The sequence below is a fragment of the Geotrypetes seraphini genome, chromosome 14, assembly GCF_902459505.1.
Source record: "Geotrypetes seraphini chromosome 14, aGeoSer1.1, whole genome shotgun sequence".
Lineage (NCBI taxonomy): Eukaryota > Metazoa > Chordata > Amphibia > Gymnophiona > Dermophiidae > Geotrypetes > Geotrypetes seraphini.
In genome coordinates, this window is record NC_047097.1 from 30923026 (window position 1) to 30939415 (window position 16390).

The 16390-nt window shown below is 46.0% G+C and overlaps 2 protein-coding genes across 3 annotated transcripts in view; one reads left to right on the forward strand and one right to left on the reverse strand.

Moving 5' to 3' along the window:
• ZNF710 (zinc finger protein 710) overlaps nucleotides 1–16390 on the forward strand; it is a 613623-nt gene that overhangs the window by 426462 nt on the left and 170771 nt on the right. The gene's annotated exons all lie outside the window — the stretch shown is intronic.
• ARPIN (actin related protein 2/3 complex inhibitor) overlaps nucleotides 1–16390 on the reverse strand; it is a 29194-nt gene that overhangs the window by 3779 nt on the left and 9025 nt on the right. For both annotated transcript variants that reach the window (XM_033919491.1, XM_033919492.1), the window contains exons 4-5: nucleotides 15476–15682; nucleotides 6302–6465 (exon numbers count right to left, since the gene is read on the reverse strand). In XM_033919491.1, coding sequence (XP_033775382.1) covers nucleotides 6302–6465; nucleotides 15476–15682 — 371 coding nt within the window. The remainder of the gene's footprint in view (nucleotides 1–6301; nucleotides 6466–15475; nucleotides 15683–16390) is intronic.

A 16390-nucleotide genomic window follows, 5' to 3' on the forward strand; every position in this document is an offset into this window, starting at 1 on the left:
GCACTTAGTGACCTGCGCCACTGCCAAATTCACCTTCGGCAGAGCTAGTCATTTAGAAAACTCAGGGGCCATGGGGTACAGCCTTGCCATGGCTCTAAAACATTTGAGGGGAAACTCCGGGGACTCCCAAACTACTGACAGAATCCTGGTCAAATCCGGGAAAGAGGCGGAGAGCGGATTCTGGTCACTCATCAGTGAGCATTCCACTTGTGCGGGTTGATATGAATTCAGGTTCGACTCCCGCAAGGATTCAGCAATAATATCTGCAAGGCGATTTGTCTTAAACAATCTGCGCATGGCCAGATCATCCACGAGATCATGGGAACCACCTGCCTATTGATCACGAAGATCCGCCAGATTAGCAACATCAGCGGACGCTACAAGGAATCCTGAGGCAGCAGCAGTATGGACAAAGAAGCAGAAGCGATGGCAGGGACTGCCCATCTGCTCTCTGGGGTCCCAGAAAAGGAACACAGAGACATGCTGGAATCCAGGGGCTAAGAAGAGTCCATCTGCTGTGCTGGATTCTGAGTTGAAGTCACAGGCATGGACTTTTTAACCAAATACATCTGGTACATCATATTCACAAATTCTGGGGGAAAGAAACCCCGGGGGCAAGAGCCGCTCTATGTGCATCTGATCTAGAGTTCTTGGAAGATTATGGAACTTTTCCCCTGAACTGCACTTGCATTTCACAGAAGCGGCTTCATTACCCTTTTTAGGGTCCCCAGACACACCTTTTGCATCACCGGGAGAATTAGCAGCAACGGGGACCTCTCTGGAGAAGGGAAGCATGGAATCCATGCACACCTGCCCCCCCCCTCCCCCGTCACAGACCGCAGCGCATGTGATACACAGCTGCAAATCCACCAGCCACAAACAAGGCATGAATCCATGCCATCACGTCCTGAAGAGGCCATCTAGCAAGTTTGGAATGAAAAAGAAGCTCCTAAATGCAAAAAATATACTTTTGAAACGTTTAAAGAAAATCCAAGATGGCCACCACAGGTGCCAATTGTGCCCTAAAACGACCCGGGAAAACAGGGGGAATCCAGGAAAACAGCGATTTAGCATTTTTACAGGGGGGGTTAGGGCATGCAGGGTAATCACCCAAAACCCACTTTTTAGGACCCCCCCAAATCGCCAAACCAGTGTGCATACAGCCACTCACAGTGGCATATGCTGCTATAGGAATCAATAGCATGCAAGCTTAAACTCAATGCAAGGAGATCAGTACCTCGGAAATGGAAAAAAACTGGATTTCAAGTCTTCCGACTGCCTCACCTGCCCGGTCACCGCAGTCAGTGACTACCAGGACCTCCAGAACAATCAAGGAAGGTACGCAGTCCGTTCCCGATCCCAGGCGCGCCTCCATAGAACCATGCAGCCTGCACTCTACCCCTTAGCGGATGAACCCGGGGAGAGTCAGCTCCCGATCTGATGTGCAGGCTGTCCAGGGGGCTTACTGCTGTGGCAGAGAACCCCCCAGAAGCAGACTTTTTCATAAAAATCTGTGATTTCCCGCTGAAAGGCATTCTTATAGATTCTTCACTCACATTTAAGGATCAAATTAACTCAATTGCAAAAAAATATTTTTTTTGCCTTTGTGTTTTGAGGAAAGTTAGACTATTCTTCTACCAACAGCATTTTTCTGTCTTGGTCCAATCAATCATTCTGGCATGTTTGGACTATTGCAATTCACTGTACGTGGGCTTATCTAAGGCTAGCCTTCAGAGACTCCAGCTAATACAGAACACTGCTGCCAGACTCATTTTTGGTAAGCACAAGTTTGACCATGTGTCCCCTTTCCTTAGACAACTACATTGCTTTCCAGTCCATTTGAGAATTCAATTGAAATGCATTTGTATTGCATTCAAGATCTTATTTGACCTCTGTATCACTCTTGTCCCTTTGGACTGGAATGTGTGCAGATCTCATCTAGCTAGGAGCTCTCAAAGATTAAAATTTTCCTTTCCTTCCCTTAAAGGCAAAATCAAATCTATCAGAAAACTTAGCCATTCTTCCTCCTACAAACTAATTGAGCTTTGGAATAACTTGCCACTCTTGCTAAGAAGCTTAGGCCCCTTCTTATCTTTCAGGAAGGCTCTGAAGAAAGTCTTGTTCACAAATTGGACTGTGCTTGTTGCTATTAGACCTGATTCCAGTTTATGCAGCCTCTACGACTAGCTTGGAGGTGGTGGCAGTGTAGACAGGGCCTGAGTCCTGGGTGTCTCCTTTTATGAGAATCGAGGTTAACTCCCAATTCGCTCCGGGTGGGGTCGGTCGGTGTTCCAGGACTGCTCGTCTCGGGGCTGTGTGGCCATGGAAAACTTGTTGGAGATCTCTTCTGCAGATTTCCCCTCCTTTCAACAGGTCCAGGACACTGTACAGAACCATGGTGAGACCTCATCTGGAGTACTGTGTGCAATTCTGGAGGCCACATTACCGTAAAGATGTACTTCGAGCTGAGTCAGTCCAGCGAATGGCCACTAGGATGGTCTCCGGACTCAAGGGTCTCTCATACGAGGAAAGACTGGGCAAGTTACAGCTCTACTCTCTAGAGGAGCGCAGGGAGAGGGGTGAAATGATTGAGACATTTAAGTACGTCACAGGTCGTGTCGAGGTGGAAAACTACATATTCTTTCCTAAGGGATCTTCAGTCACAAGGGGGCACCCGCTCAAACTCAGAGGAGGGAGATTTGGTGGTGACACCAGGAAGTATTTCTTTACAGAAAGGGTGGTGGATCACTGGAACAAACTACCGGTGCAGGTGATCGAGGCCACTAGCGTGCTCGACTTTAAGAATAAATGGGACATTCACGTGGGATCTCTACGTGTGTCGAGCAGCACTCTGACTTAATGGGGTGGGACAGTAGAGTGGGCAGACTTGATGGGCTATAGCCCTTTTCTGCCGTCATCTTTCTTTCTATGTTTCTACATCATCATTATCTGTTTTCCTATTTCCAACTCCGGCACTATTTGGACGCTGAGCACCAAGGGCATGAGGGGGCCTGGGTTAAGGGGCAGCTAGATACTGCCTGTTCAGCTACCCCGGTCTTGCTTAACACTCTGTCCCACTGGTATAAGCTGCTGAAGTCCTCTCTCTCTTTGTCAGTCTTTACACCCTTACAGAAACAATGGGAACAGGATCTTGGGTGCAGCATCTCCGAGCAGCAATTCCTGGCCTGTTTTCGGACCTTATACTCCTTTACTAAGTCTGCTGACTATCAGGAATTCCAGTATAAGGTCCTTCATAGAGCCTATTTCACCAGACAGCGAGGTGCGCACTTGGGACTTTGGGATAGTGACCTCTGTGTTAAGGGCAAATGTCTGGCTGGTACTTACCTTCATTCTTTCCTTGAGTGTTCCAAATTGTCCATTTGGAGGGAGGTATTTCCCCTTTCTGGAACGGGTCATGTGGTTTCCTGTCATCTGGGATTATGGAACCCTCCTGCTGGGCTTTCAGGCTCCCCTTCAGGAACAGGGCTTCACAGTCCCCCCAGTGCCGTTTCTTTTATAATGTCATCCTCTTGGTTAAGAAACTGATTCTGACCTACCACCAGTGCCCCTGTGGAAGAGTAGACTTCAGGAGTTAGCCCAATGTGAGATTCGATCCTATGCTAGTTCTCCACAACTGGCCAAGCAGCATTACGTCACTCTGTGGGAGCGGCTGAGGGATCTGGTGCCTCCTTGAATGTGGGGGGGGGGGCTGTTCCCTCCTCCATCTTCTGCCCGATGTTAGCTCAAAGCCAGGATTTGTCGTTTCTTTGATACTTTGGGGCTGGGGGTGTCTGGGCTCCATGTTGGTGTGTATGTTGTGGTGCCTGGTGTGGCTGAATGTGTGTGTTTGGAGGTGTGAAGAATGTATGGCTGTTTTAGAGGTATTTACAAAAAATGGTGGAAAGGCACTCTACTTGTCTTTGATTTCTTCCTTTTCCTACACTTTAAGATATTCGCCATGGGCATTGAGCCCAGTCTTTTCCTTTTGGTTATACTGTACTTCGGGATTTCTTGACCAGGGAGCTCTCTTTTATGCAGGCATTACTGACTTTGTTGCACTTTCTCTGAATTTGGATGTTTTTGTACTTTACTGAGTTTGTATACTGTTCAGTTGTGACCCTTTTCACTTTCAGTAAACATAAGTTAAAAAAAAGAACAGAAAGACTTGGAAATGAAATCATAACAATGTGCTCTGCAGATCATTATTTACCGCATGTTGCACTGACAATATACAGTATGTGTCAATAATGCACAATTTTTCCAATTAGGATGAACTATTTGCACAGATTCATGCATTACTCTCTTAAAACAGATTAGTAATTAATCTTCTAAATTATGAATTACTATGAATTGTAAACCACTGACATGCTTTAAGGGTGGTATATTAAGCCTATTTAAGCTATTAAATGGGAAAGAAGCCCTCTGCAACAGGCACTTAGTTTCATAATCAAAACAGAAATACAGTCAAACCTTGGTTTGTGAGTAATGCAGTTTGCAAGTGTTTTGCAAGACGAGCAAAACACTGAGCAAACTTTTGTCTTGCAAACTGAGCGCCGCCCCGATAAACGAGCACTTACAGCTGCAGGCAGTGCTGCTTCAGGGGGATGCCTGTTCCGTCCTGGCCAGCCTTCCACGCTGGGTGCCTTCCGTACAATGTTGGAGAGCCTCTGAGTCCACACAGCCAAGTGCCGTCCCACCTGCACGTTGTGTACGATCACGCACAACATCAATCATCGATGTGCGTACGCATGTGGGACGGTGCTCAGCTGCGTGGGCTCAGGGGTTCTCCAGCGTGGTGCGGAAGGCTGGCCGTCAGACGGAAGAGGCGTCTCCTTGAGGCGGCGCTGCTTGCATCTGTACAAGGACCCCGATGGTTGTGTGCGGCTGGCCACCTACAAACTGTAGCACCCAACACCCAACAGGAACACACCCATCGCCAGTTCCTTGGCACCTTTTAGGTTGTGGAATGAATTGTCAGTGTTGCCATTATGGCCTATGGAAAAAGTTGCTCTGCTATATGAGTACTTTGGATTACAAGCATGCTTCTGGAACGAATTATGGTCGTAAACCAAAGTACCACTGTACATCTAAAATCCCGCTTAAATCAGTACTTGGACAATCTAAAACACAGGTCGTCCAAGTGCCGATAATCAAAACGGGTTTTAGATGTATCTAAAGGCAACTTAGGCCTTTTCACTGCCACTGTGCACCTAGAGTGAAAAGGGGTGTTTTTTGAGGAATGGTTAAGGCAGGAGGTAGGCAGGATGTGAGCCAACCTAAACTTAGTCGACCTACAGCGATAATCGAAAGTTTAACGAGACTGCTTAGAACTTATACGTTGTAACTTAGGTGAACTAAAAACAGGTCTCTAAGTGTCCAGAAGTTATCCAAAGTGACCAGATAACCACTGTAACCACACACATTCCCCCAATGATCAATGACCCTCCCCTCCACCATCACCATAAAAATAGAAATAAAAAAGTGCATATCTGCCTCCAGAACATCAGCACTTGGCATAGGAAAGCCTAGTAGAGTTGCACAGAGGTGTCTTAAGTAGTCTGGGGGGTGAGCTAGTGAACCATAGAAAGGAAGACCCAGGCCCGCTGCATTCATAGTGAAAAATGTGCACCCACCCAAACCCTACTGTACTGCCATACAGATGGCATCTGCAGCCATAAGGGCTATTGGGGTAGTAGGCAGGTGGGCATAGTAGGTTTTGGGGGGCTCACCATGACCTATAAGGGAGTTGTGGTGAGATGTTTATGTGGCACCCTTTTTGTGAAGTTCACAAAGGTGCCCTGTAAGGTGCTCCACTATTCTGTTGCCATGTCTGGATGTCCAGTCCATCACTCTGCTGACCCCTCCCGTATCCAAAAGATCTTTTTCTAGGTGTTTTGGGCTTGGATGATTTTTTGGATGAGAATGGGGTATAAAGATAGATAACTTAACGGTCTGGATGATCAAACAGCTGGATGTAGAAGTAGACGATTCTCGAAAAAAAATATTTTGGACGTATTTTTCGAGAATGGACTTTGGACGCTGCCGACTTTAGACAACTAGCGCCTTAGGCCCAAAACGGACTTAGACTTTTTTTTTTATTATGCCGATCTAAATGTTTGTTACCATTAGGTTATGGCAGTTATGAAGGAAATTAAAACTAAAAGTTATCAGGCTAGTTTTTTGAGTATGTGAATTGTGCATATATATGCCTTTGTGATGAGCTATCAAATCAATAAAATAAAGGAATAGTAAATATGATTGCTGTACTGTTCTGCTTCCAGCTATCACCTTTTCTTCTTACCCATTCATCATCTTCTGCCCCATCACCTTGTCCCCGTGGCTCAGCTTCTGCCTCTCCTTGAGCTTTCACAGCCATGATGCTGCCTGTCCAGGAAGCTCCTGCCTGCACATCACCAGCAAAGTTGCACTTGGTCACTGTCCCAGCATTTATTTTAGCTAAAGAAGCTGGAGATAATTCAATGCATTACTCTGGGCAAAATATGAGCTACAGTATCAAAACAGTTGCAGGCTGGAAAATGTTCATCTTAAGAAGCATCAGACCCAAACTACTTACAGAGAATTCAAGTTAATCTGGAGAAGGCCTTAATTAAAAGAGCAAAGATAAATCTAATGAATTCTAATGAAAGCTGAACAATTCACCTAAGATAAGTAAACTACTTGAATTAGAAAAGATAAATTTAAATTGGGAAATACATGGGAGTATGAAGGATTGAAAATTAGGTTTATTACCTCTGCTAATCTTCCTTCTTGTAAATCTCCTCTGGAGTCTGAAGTTTCAAGTTTATTGTAGTTTTGATTTAAATGCAATATCAAATATTTTCAATGCGTATAACAATATTAAAAATTTGGGGAAACAAATAAAATCATTTGAGACAATAAAACATATAAACCTATCTATAATTAATAAAGATACATAAGGAATATAAGGATAAACTACATTTGTTTTAAAAGAAAAAAAAAACAAAAATTAAAAAAAAAAAAACATTTGGGAAAGGAGCAACATCAGGAAGGGTATTTAAAAAAAAATATTTTAATGAAACTTGGTTTGGAAAAAATGTTTTAAAAGAAAAAGGCTAATAAAATTTGTTCCCTCCCCTCTAGGCTATCTGCCTGGTAGCTTCCTGTCATGTTCAGTTTGTCGAAAAGTCAGTGATATCTAGTGCAAACAGGAAACAGAAAAAGAGAAGAGGGTGCGGGAATTCCCGCTACCAGTCAATTCTGCTCATGAGTACATCAAACACAAGGAACCAAAGCCAAAAAGACCAATTTTTTTTTTTTTTTTAATACATATAAGAAATAGAAATTTGAACATGTACAAATTGCAAAACATAGAAATCCACCTAACGTAGACACAATCTAAAATTCAGATGGGGCCCACTTAGGAACCCCGACAACCCATGAAACCAACCTAAGGGAACAAGTATGGAATTCTTAGTGAGTCTGGTCAAATACAGTAATCCAGCTTACCAGTAACTGAAGAGGCGATCTGCGAATCGGACAAAACAAATGGGCGGAAGTTCACTTTCCAGAGGAGATTTACAAGGAAGATTAGCAGAGGTAAGAAACTTAATCTTTCATTCTTGTACAATCCCTCTGGAGGCTGAACTAATGGGATGTATCAAAGCAGTCCCAATTCTCAGGGGGGGGGCCAAATAAGCTCGCCGCCAGAACAGACGTGCCAAAGACCACATGACCCCTGGTTGCCACATCAAGCAGGTAAAACCCAGTAAAGGCATGAATTGAAGCCCATATGGCCACCCTACAAATCTCGGGTGAAACCGCCAGAGACTCCGTCACGGAGGAAGCCAAGCCTCTGATAGAGTGAACTTTCACCACCAAGGGGAAGTTTCTTCCCTGCTGAAACATAGGCAGTGGAAATGGCCACATGTATCCAGCACAAGATAGTAGCCTTAGAAGTAGGCTGACCCCAGCGTGCGGGGCCTGCTGGAACAAAGAGATGATCTGACAGACAGAAATCATTAGTGACTTCCAGATATTTGAAAAGGAGATGCCACACATTCAGAAACCGCAAAACACGGTCCTTAAACTTGGAACCCACAAGAACAAAAGCTGGCAGCCAAACTTTCTGGTTGACATGGAAAGAGGAAATCACTTTCGAAAGAAAGGAAGACACAGTCTGCAAAATCACTGCTGACACAGTGATGCGAAGAAAAGGATCTCTGCATGACAGAGCCTGAAGCTTCAACACTCTCCGCGCCGAAGTGACTGCCACAAGAAAAACATTTTAATGGCAAGCTCTTTCAGAGAGATGCCATCCAGGGGTTTATAGGACAGACAAGTCAGGGAGCGTAGGACCAAATTCAGGTTCCACGGCAGTCGTAAGGGAGGCCGCAGCCTCCCAGCTCCCCTCAAGAACTGGACAACGTCCGGGTGAGATGCCAGAGAACCCCTGAACGAAGAGGGACATAAACAGGAAAGTCCCGCAATCAGGACACAGAGTGAAGAGACCACCATACCCTTCCTGAGGCCAGTCTGCAGGAAGTCCAGAACATGAGCCACTGACGGTACCAAAGGGTCCACCTGAACCCCTGCACACGAAGCCTGAAAGAACCTCCAGGCTTTTGCGTAGGCCGATACAGTTGATTTCCGCATGCTTTGAAGGAGCGTAGTGATAACCGCAGAGGAATAACCCCTGGCTTTCAAGGCTGCTCACTCAAGCTCCAGGCCGTAAGACCAAAGTGGTCCGATCTTGAAGTGCAATTGGGACCTGTGTGAGTAACCTCCGATGGCAAAGAAGACGCAGACCCCTCTCCGAGTTCAACCTCACAAGGTCTGCATACCAAGGTCTTCTGGGCCAGACCAGAGCCACAAGGATCACTGGACCCCTGCGAGAGGACATCCGGTGCAGCATGCGCCCTATCAAGTGCCACAGGGGAAAGACGAATAGAAGTTCCCCTGCAGGCCAAGGTTGAACAAGAGCATCGACTCCTTCTCTGCTGACCTCCTGTCGGCGGCTGAAGAACCTGTCCGCCTTCCTGTTCTTTGAAGATGCCATCAAATCAAAAGTGGGACGACCCAGCGTTGCACTATGGCCTCAAATGCTAGCCCAGACAGGGACTATTATCCCTGGTCCAGAGCCTGACGACTGAGAAAGTCTGTCTGAATGTTGTCTACGCCAGCAACATTAGCCATGGACAAAGCCAACAGATGACACTCCATCCAAGCAAAGAGCATCCGAGCCTCTAAGCCCAGCAGGGGATTCCTCGAGCTCCCTTGACGGTTGACAAAGGCAATAGCTATCGTATTGGCTGAGAACACAATGACGGCCTTCCGGTGGAGACTCCTTTGAATTCTCAGCAGAGCTAACTGGATCATTTGCAGCTCCAGTCGATTAATTGAGCATCTGCTCTCCCCCTTGCCGTCCAGGTTCCCTGGACCAGTACAGACATGCAAACTGCTCCCCAGCTGGAGAGACTCGCATCCGTAGTCAGGGTCACCCAGTCCAAGACCCATAGAGGAAGCCCCTTGTTCAACCACCACAGCACACTGCTGCACACCGCAGCCAACCAAGGCAGCTTCACCCCCAGTGCATCTCTCTGGGGATTCCACCATGTCAAAAGGGATAACTGAAGAGGATGTAGGTAAGGTCTTGCCCACAGAATCACATCTATGGTCACCACCAAAAGACCCTACACTTGCAGGTACTGCCAGGGCGTCGGTGCTGGGACCGCTAAAATGTCCCGAATCATATTTCTGAGTTTGAGTCTTCTGGATGCTGAAAAAAATACCTGGTTCATTCCTGTGTGGAACTGGACTCCCAGGTACTCCAAGTCCTGCGTTGGCTTGAAACGACTCTTCTTCAGATTGATCACCCATCCGAGACTTTCCAGCCAAGACACCACTTGGCGAACCACCAAGCAGCCCTGCACCCTTGAGGGAGCTCTGATCAGACAGTCGTCGAAGTATGGATGTACGAGCACACCCAGTGATCGCAGATGGGCAGCCACCACCACCATGTGGGTGCCGACGCCGAACTGAAAGGTAGTGCCTTGAATTGAAAATGCTTCCCAAGAACATGAAACCTCAGGAACCTCCAATGATCCGGAAATATCGGGATGTGGAGATATGCTTCTGTGAGATTCAAGGAAGCCAAAAACTTCCCGGGCGCCACTACTGCTATACAGAATGCACCAGTTCCATATGGAAACGCGTAACTCGCAGGAATGCGTTGACTGTTTTCAGGTCCAGAATCGGTCTGCAATCTTCGGAGTCTTTCTTTGGCACGATGAAGTAAATCAAGTATCTCCCGGAGCCCAAGTCTTCCCTTGGGACCGGCTCTATGGCCACCAGATCCAGTAACCGGCGCACTGTAGCATGCACCTTGCTGGCCCTGTTCGGATTTCCCTCAGGAGAGGACAGGAAGAAGTCCGCCGGTGGCCGGAAGAACTGTAGTCAAAGGACCCACTGGTCCGAGGTTATCTTCAGCCATTCCAGAAGGAAGGCTGAAAGCATCCCCCTGATATGGGGGAGCCTTGCCAGAAACCTGGTGTCATAATTTTCTCTTGGGAGGGACAGAAGGCCGGGAGTTGGAAGACTTGGCGCACTGCATCTCCAAAGCGGGGTCTGGAGGGCGCTCCGAAATGCTGTCCTACCGCAGGGTATCCTGCATACTGAGTTTCACCAGAAGAGACAAAAATTCAGCTGTCCCGCCCCCATGGTCAGACGAGGTCTAGAGTCAGGAAGCACCTTAGGCTTACGGTCCTGCACACTGGCCATAAGGTCATCCAAACCCTGGCCAAACAAGAGTGAATCTTTAAAAGGCAACTTGCTCAGTGTAGCCTTAGCTGAAGAATCACCCGACCATTGGCGAATCCATAACATTCTCCTTGCAGAAACTGAATAATCTTCCAGCTTAGAAAAAACTTTCAAAACATCATAGAGTGCGTCTGCCAAATAATTCACTCCAGAAGTTAGGAAGTCGAAGTCCCGAAGGACATCCTCCTCAGGATCCTGACTGAGTTTGAAATGACATGCTTGGGCCACAAAGGTAGTGGCCACCGCAGCTTGCACTCCTGCCACAGAGGAATCAAAAAGATACTTCATGACAAAATCCACTCTTCTGTCCTGGACATCCTTCAACACAACTCTTCCACCTTCGGCGGGACTAAGCACTTGGAAAATTCCGATGCCATGGGATACAACTTAGTCATGGCCCTGGCGCACTTCAGGGGACCCTCCCAGGCTTCACAACCTCCAAGAGCATTTCTGCCAAGTCCAGGTGGTCCAGAAATGCAGCGGAAAGCGGGGGCTTAGAACTCATGACGGGACATTCCCTGAACCGCTGTAGGCGATTGTTTCCTGGAACAACTTGTCAAGGAAAACACGAGAGGAAATGCAATTCTGGACTTAATTCTAAATGGACTACGAGGACAGGCGCAAGATGTAGAAGTAGAGGGGACGCTGGGAACCAGTGATCACAATATGATCCACTTCGATATGGATGCAGGGACGAAACATCGATCCAGAATGACGGCCACGGCACTGAACTTCCGAAAAGGAAATTACGTAGGGATGAGAATCATGGTGCGGAAAAAGATCAAGAAGAGGATAAGCACTGTAAAAACACTAGAGCAGGCATGGTCCCTTTTTAAGGACACAGTCACCGAGGTGCAAAATCTAAATATACCGCATATTAACAAGGGAGCCAAGAGGAAAAAGAATAAGGAACTAGTGTGGCTCACTGTAGTGGTGAACGAAGCGATCAGAGACAAGAAGACTTCGTTTAAGGAATGGAAAAGCTCAAAAAGGACGAAAACTGGAAAAAGCACAAACAACATCAAAGCAGGTGCCATAAGGCGGTAAGAGGGGCCAAAAGAGACTACGGGGAAAAAATAGCCAAGGAGGCAAAAAACTTCAAACCGTTCTTTCGATATATTAAGGGGAAATGATCCGCGAAGGAAGTGGCGGGGCCGCTGGATGACCATGGAATAAAGGGCGTGCTAAAGGAGGACAAAGCCATTGCTGATAAACTGAACACATTTTTTGCATCTGTATTTACCAAAGAGAACATACACAAAATACAGGAGCCCGACAGGCTATACACTGGAGGTAAAGATGGGAAACTGACAAGGTTGACAGTCAGTCTAGAAGAAGTATGCAGGCAGATTGATAGGCTTAAGAGTGACAAATCCCCAGGACCAGATGGCATCCATCCGAGGGTCATTAAGGAACTGAAAGGGGCTATAACTGAACTGCTTCAACTAATAGCCAATCTGTCGATCAGATCGGGAAGGATTCCGGAAGACTGGAAGACTGGAAGGTGGCAAATGTAATGCTGATCTTCAAAAAAGGTTCGAGGGGAGATCTGGGAAACTACAGACCGGTGAGTCTGACCTCGGTACCGAGAAAGATGGTAATGGCGCTGATAAAGGACCATATCATTGATCACCTTGACGGACACAATCTGTTGAGGACCAGTCAGCATGGCTTCAGCAAAGGATGATCTTGCTTGACGAACTTGCTACACTTCTTCGAGGGGGTAAACAGGCAGATAGACAAGGGTGACCCAGTCGACATTGTATATCTGGATTTTCAGAAGGCGTTCGACAAGGTTCCGCATGAACGACTACTTTGAAAAATTAAGAACCATGGAATAGAGGGTGAAATACTCATGTGGATTAAAAACTGGCTAGCGGATAGGAAACAGAGAGTGGGGTAAATGGAGAATACTCGTACTGGAAAAACGTCACCAGTGGGGTGCCGCAGAGCTCGGTGCTTGAAGCCTTGCTCTTCAACATATTCATAAACGATCTGGAAATGGGTATGACGAGTGAGGTGATTAAATTTGCAGATAATTCGAAGTTATTCAAAGTAGTGAAGGCACAGGGGGATTGTGAAGATCTGCAACACGACATAACCATGCTCGAGAAATGGACAGCGACATGGCAAATGAGGTTCAACGTGGATAAGTGTAAGGTGATTCATATCGGTATCAAAAATCCCATAAATGAATACAAGATGTCCGAAGTGGTATTTGGAGAGACCCCCCAGGAAAGAGACCTGGGAGGTACTGGTCGACAAGTCAATGAAGCCGTCTGCGCAATGCACGGCGGCGGTGAAAAGGGTGAACTGAATGGGGGATCACGAACAGATCGGAGAAGGTTATCATGCCGCTGTACCGGGCTATGGTACGCCCTCACCTGGAGTACTGTGTCCAGCACCGGTCGCCGTACATGAAGAAGGACATGGTACTACTCGAAAGGGTCCAGAGAAGAGCGACTAAAATGGTTAAAGGGTTGGAGGAGTTGCCGTACTGTGAGAGATTAGGGAAACTGGGCCTGTTCTCCCTTGAAAAGAGAAGACTGAGAGAGGACATGATCGAAACATTCAAGATAATGAAGGGAATAGACTTAGTAGAAAAAGACAGGTTGTTCACCCTCTCCAAGATAGAGAGAACGATGGGCACTCTCTGAAGTTAAAAGGGGATAGATTCCGTACGAACGTAATGAAGTTCTTCTTCACTCAGAGAATAGTGGAGAACTGGAATACTCTTCCGGAGTCTGTTATAAGGAAAAATACGCTCCAGGGATTCAAGACAAGGTTGGACAAGTTCCTGCTGAACTCCGTCGGAACGAACGCAGGTAGGGCTGGTCTCGGTTAGGGCACAGGTCTTTGACCTGGAGGCCGCCGTGTGAGCAGACTGCTGGGCGCAATGGACCACTGGTCTGACCCAGCAGCGGCTGTTCTTATGTTTGAATCATGATTCAATGTCCGCAGGGACTCAGAGATAAGATCAGGGAGGCGTCTGGACTTAAAGAGCCTGCGCACCGCTTGATCCTCTCCCAGATCGTGGAAATGTTTACATGTGTTGGGTGGGGGGGAAGGGGGCAGAGATACACGGAAGAGAATGAGTTTGGGATGTCACTCCAATAAACAAGATCACTTTCCACAAATCTGCTCAGTGCAGTGCTCTACACTGCCTTAGGATCTGGATTCAGTGCCTGGGTCGGATTTTCTGCTTCATGGGCTAACCAGGACTGGGGTACTCCAAGGACAGCAGTTGTAGCTTCTAAGAAGGGAGCCCAACTCATCACAAAACAGTGACACCTAGTCAGCTATTGCCTTAACGTTTATTGATTTTTACCTGATGTATTCTTTTACTGATTGTTTTTATCTTGCATTAGATACTAATTGTTTATCTTGTATTTTAAATATTGGCTGTATGTTACCCTTTGATGTGAACCGCTTTGAACTTTTGGTATAGCAGTATTGAAGAAATAAATTATTATTATTATTTTAGAGAAATTTCCTATAAAAATTTGAAGTATAGCATTAGCTGCTGTTAGCTATTGTTAACTCGGGGGGGGGGGGTTGTTTGTTTGTTTTTTTTATTATGGATATATTATTGTTACACTTATGTTTGTATATTGATCATTGCTTGCTGTATTGTTCCTGAGGTCCAATAAATACTTCTATAAATAAAAAAGAAGGCTCAGGGTAGCAGATTCCAACCCTGATTCCTATTCAGCTGGAAGGAAGAAAATAAAATTCTGAGACACTGCTTTTCTCCTCTAAAAATAAATAAACAAACAAACTTCAACCAATATTGAACGGCTCAAAAATTTAGCACAGAGATAAAGAGGTTTTCAGTTTTACAGTTAGTCCAAAACATAAGAACATAAGAAGTTGCCTCCGCTGAGTCAGACCAGAGGTCCATCCTGCCCAGCGGTCCGCTCCCGCGGCGGCCCATCAGGCCTAATTGCCTGAACAGTGTCCATGACTAATTTTGTAACTGCCTCTGATCCTCTAATTCTATCCCTATTACCTACCTCTACTCCTATCTGTACCCCTCAATCCCTTTGTCCTCCAGGTACCTGTCCAGACCCTCTTTGAAGCCCTGTAGTGTGCTTCTGCTTATCACATCCTCCGGTAGCGCGTTCCATGTATCCACCACCCTCTGAGTGAAAAAGAACTTCCTGGCGTTTGTTCTAGACCTTTCCCCTTTCAATTTCTCCGAGTGCCCCCTTGTGCTTGTGGTTCCCCGTAATTTGAAAAATCTGTCCATGTCCACTCTTTCTATGCCCTTCATGATCTTGAAGGTTTCTATCATGTCTCCTCTAAGTCTCTGCTTTTCCAGGGAGAAAAGCCCCAACTTCTTCAGTCTGTCAGTATATGAGAGGTCTTCCATACCCTAAGAATGCAAGGACTAAAATCCTTCCCATTGGATCTGTTGTTACTCTATTCTAGAATCTTTGCACATGCGCTAAATTTAGAAAATCCTAATTTGGAAAGGAAATACTGTTTTCAAAAATGAAGAACAGATGGCATTGTATCTTTGTTGCTTGCACTATTTTTAAGAGTCTGAAGGTTTCTCCTACAGACACAAAATTAGAGTCGTCGTCCCCACCCAAAAAAAAGCACTAAAAGCATGCCTGCTCCCAGAAATTCATCTCAGAATATAAAACTATTGTCAAGGAAAGATTAGGCCCCATACCTATGAAAGGACTGTCTCCATGGGTCTTTATGCGAAGCTCCTCCTCCATCTCCAGCTCAGTCTTTTCCACCTCTGCTTCTGCTAACCAGAAGGCCACTGTCCCACTGGGAGTGTGCTTCTCAGTTACTTTCAACAGCTCAGCTTTATTCACCAAGCTCTTGAGCTCCTCTGGAGACAGTCTGTCTGTCTCGCCTTTGGCCTCTACTTCTATAAGGAAAATAAATGCACAAACAGTAAATGCATAAAATGTCAGGCTGGAGTGTTCTACTGATGACTTTTAGGAGGCTTTTAGTTGGAGGACAGAGCAAACTCTGATGGACATGAAGCAAGATATTACCAATAAGATGAGGAAGGGGGCTAAGGACATGAACATGAAAAACAGGAGAGGTGGCAAAATCAGTAATGGCACAGTCAGCTCCAGCAACTCGGTAAAAAAATACCACGTTGGGAACAATTTTGTTTTGCCAGGCTATATTCAGAACAAATAGCATGCAAATTAATTCCCCTTTTAAAAAAGTATGCAAGAGGTTTTTAGCGCTGGCCGGCACTGCTCCAACGGTCATAGAGTTCCTATGATCGTTTCATTCTCTAGGTCCTGATTGCCAGAGCTTTCAAGCAGTTTATTAAAGTGTTTTCTTTTAAATAAAAACCTGATAAGGATACAGCTGTTGTGCATCTATTATGCGAGTGTGTGTCCTGCACCTTATAGCTATATTCAACACAGGACATACACTCACACAATACATGCACCAGGTCCAGACCTTCTGAAAAATTTGACCCAGTAAGAGATGGGTATTCCCTTCTGTGCATTACAAGGAGTGCTCATTTTAATATTAATGAGCTCCTTGTAATACATTTGCATAGGGTTCTCGGTGGCTGTATTTAGACTGGTGACTCCCCACCCCCTTCAAGAAC